Source organism: Drosophila obscura, unplaced genomic scaffold, assembly GCF_018151105.1.
Source record: "Drosophila obscura isolate BZ-5 IFL unplaced genomic scaffold, ASM1815110v1 contig_186, whole genome shotgun sequence".
Taxonomy (NCBI): domain Eukaryota; kingdom Metazoa; phylum Arthropoda; class Insecta; order Diptera; family Drosophilidae; genus Drosophila; species Drosophila obscura.
This window is the reverse complement of record NW_024542774.1, coordinates 2,316,164-2,325,572: the sequence shown is the minus strand read 5'-3', so window position 1 is coordinate 2,325,572 and position 9,409 is coordinate 2,316,164. Positions and strand designations below refer to the sequence as shown.

The following is a 9,409-nucleotide window of genomic DNA, read 5'->3' as shown; positions in this document are numbered from 1 at the left end:
AATGGTGGGCTTACCTTTACGGGCCCGCCCCTCAGTCTCCTCACTGTCATCCCTTTCCAGGCGTATCTGGTGGATGATCACTTTTGTGCTGCGCTGCAGCGGCGGTCCCCTGAGCTACAGGAACACTTTCATTTCGTTGTGCGACATCCTGAATCTCTGGTACTATGGCTTCTTCTGCTTTCGGATCTTGACTAGTGTTTGGCTGCTGCTGCTCCAGGGGTTGCCCTTCCCCTTTGGCTGGCTCATCTTCTGCCCGCACAATGCGGTGCACTATGACCTTGGCTTGGCGGGGACTTCCCGGAGGCTTCAACGGCGGCACCTCCTGCTGCTCCGCCTCCTTTTTGTGCTCGTTCGTCTCATTGCTCGATCGCTTGCCGGATTTCTCCGCCTGTTGCTTGGAGTTTTTGGCCCCCATCTCTGTTTGGTTGCTGCTCGTTGGAGGTTCTCTTGCTTCCCTCGTCTCGTCTTTCGCTGCGGTGATTGTGGATTCCTCTTCTTCTTCTTCTGCTGCTGGTGCTGGTGCTGGTGCTGATGCTGCTTTTGGTGGCTCTTCCCCCGCCCCTAGCTGGGGATCCACAGCAACATTGTTGCTGTTGCTGTCTGCTGCTGGTGCTGGTGGTGACCGTATCCGATCCATTTGAAACGCTGCCAGAATTTCCATTATCCGCTATGGAAGAAGAAGATGCCTCTGGCACTGCCTCTACCTCTGGCTGGGTATCCTGCTGCTCCTCTTCCCGCTGTTCCTGCTGTTGCTGGTTTTGATTTTGGTTTCGATTGCGTTTGTTGCGATTGCGATTACGATTGCGATTATTTTTGGGCATCGTCTACGTCACGTCTCACGGCTCCCGATCACTCGACTAATAATGCAGTTGGATTTTCTTTATAAAGTGCAAATCTCACTATGTGTATGTGTGTGTCTGTGTGTACTGTGTGTGTATGTTTTTCTCAATCAGCGAAATCTACAACTAAATTGTTGTTGCTCCTAATTCCTATTTCCTATTCGTTGTTGTCGTTGTCGCTGTCGCTGTCGTTTTGTTTCTTTCTTCTAGTATTTGTCTCTGTCTCCGATTCCTGCCTTTGCCTCTGCCTCTGCCTTGGTGTGTCACTCGTCGCCAGATACCCAACTAGAACTGAAACCGCTCGGAGCGGATCCGCCGGCAACAAGCCCACGACACGACCGACAGCCGGCAAAACATGGGAAAGTGAAAAACGAGGAAAAATAATATTATAAAAAAACAAAAAAAAAACGTCGTCAGCGTCGAAGTCTCGACGCCAGCGTCAACGCCCGCCCAGTGCCAGTGCCAGTGCCTGGCACGCGTCCGGCCTGCCCCCTTGCTGCACAATAAATTTTCGCGTATATATCGTTATATTCTTCGGTTTACGATCCGATCTGTGTCATTTGATTGCTGCTTGTTTTCCGAATGTTTTTGGCCAAATTAAATTGCGTTTCAACTCTCAACTTTCGCTCTTTCGGCGCTGATACTCGGAGATTTTCGATTCCCGATTCGGCGCAAAATCTTTTTCAATAGTAAATATTTATCCCGGGGGTGTTGGTGGCCCGCGTTTCCCGTTCCTCGTGGCGCTGGCGACTGACGGACAAGGAATGGCCCAACGGTCTGTTTGCTGCTTGGCAGCCGGGAGCCAGTTCCCCATTCACACACACACACACATACACACGCGCATTCACACCAATGTCTAATTGGTTGCACAGAGGCACGTATTTGAAAATATACACAAAAAATCAGAAGCAGCAAAAACAAATCGTGAATTCATAAAGATTTCAAGATACAAAAAGAGAAAAGGAGAGAGAGAGAGAGAGAAGAGCGCTGTTGAGTGGGAGTGTGTTGGGCTTAAGGTTGGGGTTGTGGGGGAGTGAGTAAACCAGTGCAAAGAGGGAAGGGTAAAGAGTGCAGTGCAGGGTATTCCAAAGGCAACGCACGACTCTCAGCGAAACAACAAAATCTCCTCTGGGTCAATGCAATTTCCAAAAACCAAATAAATACGAAAATCAGAGATAGAAATCATTTCATTTCGAGAAAATATTTTTGACACATCCATAAATATTGAAAACTGTTTTTGGAACAAACTTATAATTTGTTTGAATTTAAGCTGCATAAATTCTTTGTTAAATGTCTGAAAATATCTAGCGACATTTTTGTGTTCGAAATGGCTTTGAGTTTCACCCCAAAGACATTTTTCAAATTTTCTATCCGAATGCTGGCATGAATTTCTGTGTATACAAGTATTTTACTTTAGAAGAATCGATAGTCCAAGGAACTTTTTAATAAAAAAAATATAAACTCTTCATCTACTTTGCATTCGTACGAGTCTCTGGTTAAACTCTCAGTGCAATATGCCCAAATGAATCATATGCAGGGCATCGTCGGAGAAGAGAACTCAATACGGAAATAGTTTGCCACCGTTCGAGTTTGTCTATATGTACGTACGTATCTGTGTATCTGACGAGCCAGTGCTCTGCTGGCTGCTTTCTGTATCTATATGTATACAACTTATGGCATTTTCAAGATATTTTTCGTGCGTAATTTCATTTGATTTTGATTTTTGTGGTCACAAGTCTCTGCTGCTGCTGCTGCTGCTGCTGCGCCGCTCCTGCTGTGTACTCTTGAATAATTGAAGCACATATATTCATACTCGTACATATGTATATGCGCGCGTATATATATAGCACTTGGGTGTATCATCCTAGTGGGCCATGCGGTTAGTAGTATTCCGCTTTTATTTTTAAAGGGACTTAATGGACCTCAATCTCTCTTGTTTGTCTGTCTGGCCGGCAGCCCCTCCATCATCAACAACATCATCATCATCAGCAACTTCCTCCTATCCGATCTGATCTAAAGTGAAGTAAAGTGAAGTGAAGTCTGTGGCCCTGTCAGGTGCCAGACAGCCCCAGACACGTGATGTGCCTTTGGTGGGGCAAAGCAAAGGACTGGCCTGCATTGGATTATGCAATCCCTAGCTGCTGCACAGTGGTGACAAGGTGCAAAATGTGGGGCCCCACAATTATGCACCATTCAAACGGCGACTTCCCCTCTGACCAAACAAAACTATTCGGAACACACGCCATTCTCACTGTTTCGTAAACACAAATAAATACGAGTCTATGTAGAAACAATTGGTTTGGTTTCCGTTTGGCAATACTCTTCTGGGCGTATCGTTTACGCCATTCTGAGGTGCTTGAATTATGTACGTACGCAATCTATACAAATATTGTATTTGTTAGTTTATAAAATTGATTGCTTCTTCACAGTTTCGAATGCCGTAGAACAGCGCACATTTGTGTTATCATTCCTCGACCCAATCGCTGATAAATTTTGCATTTCTGATAAAGCAAGTGGAATGGAACACTCGCGAAAAAGATTTTTGCTGTTAGGGAGTTAGGAGAAGGTACCCCACGGAATTTTCTATGGAAAACTGATTATCAAGCTAATGAAGGGGAAGCCCTGAATGCCATAATGAACCCTTTTATTTGATGATGAAAAGGAAGTTCAGAATAAGATAGAAAACGAGATTCAAAAGAATCTTACATAGAATAGTCAATTCTATGGAAGAAAAAGGGTATTCGAGTCTCTAGTTGGCGGCTTATTTCATTTGTTATTATTTTTGCATGGAATATTCTCTCTGGCTGTCTTTGCTTCTCTCTTTCCCACTCTCTTTCTTTGGTTTTTGCTGTTGCTGCTTCTGGTGCTTTTGCTGCTAATTAGCATAGATTTTTGAATCTCTTTGTTGTTTCTGTTATTTATTTGGACAGCGTTAAGCATTCCGTTCGTTCTTCGTTGTTCTCCCATAAAGAGCAAAGCACATGTTTGGCTCTATATGTCTCTCTTTTTTGGCCAGACTCAGACTGTTTTGTGTTCTTATTGTTTGTTTGTCTTTTACACAGTCATGAACACAGCATATTAAATAGAAGGTAAGGCAGGGGATATCCTTGTAGCTCCCAGTCTCAGCGAATCTCTCTCTTTGTGCCACACGTACCACAAATATGTCTTCTATATTTGCCAGTACCCTTCCACAGGACTGCCTTACCCTCTTAGTTAATATACCTTGGCGATGGGGGGTAAGCAAAGCCACAAAAACAGAGTCACTCACCCACACACACAAACACATGCACACAGAGACAACAACAAAAACAAACAACAATGTGTTTAGTGAATTAATTTATGAAGCGCGCTCGATGTATTTGCCACCCGCACCCACACCCACACCAACAGAAGCACCATCAATCTCTGACGTCACGTTCAGCATGCAAACAACAAACACACACATGTATGTACACATCTCTTCATATGCACATATGTGTGTAAGTGTGTATGTATGTTCAGGGGGTCAACGGAGTCTTACAATTTAATTCCCAATTAATTGCAAATTGTCGGCATCGGCTGTTGCCTCAAAGGAGAAGCGCACTTTTATCCGCCGCGTACGTGAGCCAACTGAGGCTACAGCCCCACCATCCAAGGGGCTGGCGGCGCACTCTCGTTGCCCCGCACAGTGGGACCGGCTGGCTAGTGTAGTGGGGTAATGCGGCCATAATAAATGTGATTTTGTCATATCACACTCGTTCTCGTTCTCGTATGCATGCCCCGCGGCCAACGCTGTCTTATCTGAGTATAATGAATTTGTCGATTTCTAAAATCGAATAATGATCTCAGCCCCTGCCGGTTACGCGGCTTCTCGGCTTCTCGGCTTCTCGGCCTCGCATCTAAGTGCCAAAGTTTGCGCGTAATTGCCAGCGATTTGTGAAAACCAAACCACACACGAGTATTAGTAGGCTCCCCCTTCTCCTGCCTTTGCTCTTATATGGTATAAACAAACACATTACACTCTCGGCCCTATTGCGTCAGTGTCCGTCGTCGACTACGTCTTCGTATCCGCAGTGTTCTTCTTTTCTCTTCGCTCCTTCTCTTCTGTCTTTACAGTTAAAGTTGAAGGCAACACACAGATACACACAGACACACGCGTTACAATGGGAAACAAAAAGAATAAAACAAAACACACACACACAGAACTATTTATAAACGGCAAAATCAATCGGCGGCGGGCCCCAAACCACAACTGGGGAAACACTACAGCGGTACTCGAGCTTGTGTGTGTGAGTGTGTAGTGCAGTGTAGTTCTCAATGGCTCCGCTCCACTCCGCAGCGATCGACACAACGTCAAAGTCGAAGTTCTAATGTCAAACTGAAGCTTTGAAAGCTCCGACACCTGGAAGCGGCTCGTTCCGCCAGAGCCGTTAACTTTTGCTGATTGCCATTCCCGTGCTACACCTCACCTCACCGCTACCTCTGCCCCTCCCCCATCGTCGCTGGAACCCCATCTGGGAGCGGGTTCCGACGACTGCCGCCTGCCGGCAACGGCACCCAGCTGATTTGGCTGAGCTCTTGGTATTGCGAATAGAAATGTTTTGGCATTCGGCCAATCTATTGACAGCTGGAAGCAGCTTTCGATTTCTGGAACACTTGACAGGCGGCGTCCATAGGGCAGGATAGGGCATGGGGTGGGGTGGTGTGAGGTGAGGACAAGATTATAATGTAATTATGAGCGTAATATGCCCGTCTATGCTATGAGGCCACCGCTGGGGGTTCCATGAACTTCGAGCTGCCCTAACTAGCTGCGACCTTGAGGGAAAGAATTTATTTATTTTTTTTTTAAGAATTAATTCCCTCCGTTTGGGTAGGATTTGCCAATGTCGGAAAATATCAGGAATATAATTTAAATATTAAATTTCATCTCTTGGTAAACTATCAACAAAAATCTGTACAAATTAAAATCAGAAAACTACCACTGTGTTGTCTAGAACACCGATATTAATCCCTGTTCGAACTGTGTTAACTTATCGAGCAACAGGGCAGACAAAGTGCGATAAGCAGCGAAATTCTGCAAGCCGAAAATTCTTATCAATGTTTATTCAAAACTTTGTGCTATGATTTATTTGCTAGCCCCAAACAGAACAACAAATGATTATATAACACGAATGGAACCAAGATCATTTCTTTGGTGAATAACAAATTCACGCTAATTGCATTGTCAAAATTTGCTTTCGCGTTTTTTTTTTTTGCATTTTGTTTGTTTTTTGTTGTTTTTTTTTTTGGGACACACTGAATCACAATTCAATACTAAAATTCTGTTTTGTTTCGCTTGTGCTCTCAAAAACATTGCCAAAAGGCCATCGAGACAATAAAAACTGCGCGGCAGCTGCGTCAGCTGAGCGGCGGGCAAAACAACTTTATAGATACCAAACCAGACACCATACAGAGACAAAAAAAAATAAATATTATAATGATATAATGGCCAAGCCAAAATGGTCAACGAATTTGGTTAAATATTCGGTTTGGGTCTGTGTGGGCGCTACCATAAAAGAAGATTCTCAGCGAAGTCAAGAAAATTGCCCAAGAAAATATTCAACTAAATTGTGCATTAAACCAAAGGAGGTCTGAATTCTTTTTGAATCAGCAATGTTTGTTGTTAGGACATGGCTGAAGGTCAATTCCCCTTTTCAAACTGCGCCCAAAAGTATGCAAAATAAAGACTCTTAGATCAGAAACAGGAGAAATTCGATCGATTTGAACAGATTTCAGTAAAAACTCCAGAATGGTATAAACATTTGACAACCCGTTATCATCCTATCATTCATTTCATTCTTCATGGCTAATCAATGTGGCAAAGTCGTTAAAAGTGACACCCGCGACAATCAAATTGGATACAGCGAAAGAGAAACCACCCGCTGCCCCCCACTCCATCGGGCAACCAGAAACCGCAACAATGTCTGTCAACTCAAAAATCACTGCCTGGGACTTACCCAAAGGGCTGTAACGTCCGGGGCAAGCCAATGACCGCACACTGCACTTGATTGAGTCACCACAGGAGAACGATGATGATGATTTCCCTAAATGTTGTACAATTTAAACATGAGCTGTACGAGTGTGCTCTTGAAAGGGGGGCTGGGCATTCTTGAGACAAGGAACAGCTGCACGATAAAAAATTTAAGTGGAAATATTCACTCGCTTTTCGGTTCACTATGTCAGGGGCAAAGTTTCCTGTCCCAATAATCGATTTTGGTAAGCAAAGAAATTGGAAAGCTGAAAGCTATCTTCGGGCATAATCAAACACCCAAAATGCGTCTCTCGACCGTCGATTTTCCAATTTGAAAGAAGTTGGACTTTACTGTATCAGAAATCGAATAATTCTGGATATCCTTTTATGGATCTAGGTCTAGTACAAGGGTATTCCCTGTCTGACTTCATTTCGTTCAGCGTCTTTTATAGCTCCCCAAAGTCGTAGCGAACCTCCCTTACTGTACGCCTGCTCTCTCTCTCTCTGTCTCTGCCCCTAATGTTTATCGCTTTTAACAATTGACAATCATTTTTTGTTGGTGTGTAGTATTTACCAACACGAAGGTAAGAACACACGCTCGAATAGAAACAGCCAAAGAGAGAAACCATTTATTTGAAATTTTTGCCAGCTGAGGCTTATCAAACTTGTGTGTCGCGGCTGTCGGGGAGAGGTAAACAAAAGCGGAATAATAAATAATAATAGTACATAGAAACGGTTCGCTTCGGCTTTCTTTCTGCTCAAAATTCCAAGCGCAAGAAGAATGTCAAATGGGGAATTATAATTAAACATTAATCATCGGGTGAGCTGGGTGTGCCGCGGAATGCTTCCTCGCTGGCCCCCACCGCACACCACTCAAAGGAAATTCAATTTATAAAATATAATTTTACAATTAAATCAGAACTATATTCTGGAACACTTTCCGAGCTTCATTTGCATGCAAGGCACACACACACACTCAAACAAACACAAACGCACACACACACTAACATCCGGTCATTAGAGACTTAATTGAACTATAACCAAATGCTGTGGCTTGCCGCAGAGTAAAAGGGTTGCACTGTATAATTTAAAACAAATTAAAACCACATATGCACACAGCGACTGTCTATCCAGATCCATATATTGTAAACATAATACGTATGGATGTATTTTGTATATATAGCGAACATTTTGCGCCGTTTTTGGGGCATCATTATCGCCACACACAAATACAATAATTAACCCGATTTCGGTCTGCACTCGCCTATCAGCTGAATTTAAAATAGAAATCCAATATTCGAGCGTATAAGCATTTCCCAATGGGCGTTTATCGGCTAAGCAGAAATTGATTTAAAATTTAAATACTTAATGAAGCCGCCGCAAGGAGGCACGTAGAACCAACCGATGAAGGTGGTTCTCCACAGAACAGTGAAGCTTCCACTTACGGAAGATATTTGGCCCCAAATTTGGATGTTTAAAAAGCAAAGATTTCCGCGTTCGAGGGTTTCACTGTACAACAACTGTCTCTGGCGTGTCTTGTACTAAATCCCCTCTTAACACAGTGGCACGGAAAAAGGGCGCCAAGCCAAAAAGTGTTTGCCAGAGCCCCAAACACTCAATCTCTGAACACTTCGAATGAGGGGCCCAATTACGAGTATAATACTACTCGTACACGTACTCGTACACGTATCGTATCGTATGTATGTTAATAACTCACTTTGTGTTTGCCAAATTGTTAGAATCTTTCTGATTTCTGATTTCTGCTTTCTTTTCCACTTTTATTTTTGCACAAGCAAACGGTGGCTATTGCAGGTACATTTCACGCGCACTTCCTAACTGTTTGTCGGTTTATCTTTCCGCTGAGCTTGACGATCGCGCCGCAGCCCGCAAAAATATTCTTCGCTTCACTCACGACGACAGCAACGACAACGAGAACTTGACTTGGCAAAACTTTGGTAGTAACTAAATAGCTGGGGCCCACGGTATCGCTTAGCACAAACAACACACACGAAAAGTACGAAAGCAACGGCAACAACGCCAATATAGCAACAACAACAACAACAACGAGTATACGCTGAACGTCGCTGTCTCCGCGGGCAGAGCAAATAGCTAGCCTGCCTGTTGATTAGTCTGACGCTCGCTCGCTGACTTGTTGCTGCCGCTGCCACCGTCTCTGCTTAGCGTCAGCGTCAGCGCGACTGCGCACAGTGGCTCATTTTCAGCATACTCTTGTGCGAAAAACACATTCCCTTGCACAGGGCACCACTGATTAGCTCCTTTTATCAAATAAAATTAAAATATTCTTAGCATTTTTTTGCTCCCTTTAAGAGAAATTTTATAACCGTTAGTTTCTGTTTTTGGCCTGCGTTTTTGGAAAGCGAGCCACAGTGCCTCGTCGAGTGGTGGGTGACTGGACTGCTAGTCGCTGCCGATGCCGATGTCGATGTCTCTGCCTCTGCTGGAGCCGGCTTAAAGCCGTGACTTGTTGATGCTTTGGTACTGTCATTCCTCGTTCCTCGTTTCTGCTTTTGCGCTGCGTTCGTTCGGCGGGCACGAACCACAGATCCGATATTTTTCAAAT

At 44.1% G+C, this 9,409-nt stretch overlaps 1 protein-coding gene and 1 long non-coding RNA gene across 2 annotated transcripts; one reads left to right on the top strand and one right to left on the bottom strand.

Moving 5' to 3' along the window:
• Window positions 1-17: 17 nt before the first annotated feature.
• On the bottom strand, window positions 18-415 carry LOC121404116. The gene has a single exon (XM_041592926.1). The coding sequence runs from the start codon at window positions 413-415 to the stop codon at window positions 47-49; it is 369 nt and encodes a 122-aa protein (XP_041448860.1). The 3' UTR covers window positions 18-46.
• Window positions 416-2,619: 2,204 nt separating this feature from the next.
• On the top strand, window positions 2,620-3,513 carry LOC121404117. The gene is made up of 3 exons (XR_005967712.1): window positions 2,620-2,718; window positions 2,796-3,204; window positions 3,269-3,513. It is a non-coding gene; the product is annotated as an uncharacterized LOC121404117 (long non-coding RNA).
• The last annotated feature ends 5,896 nt before the right edge of the window (window positions 3,514-9,409 follow it).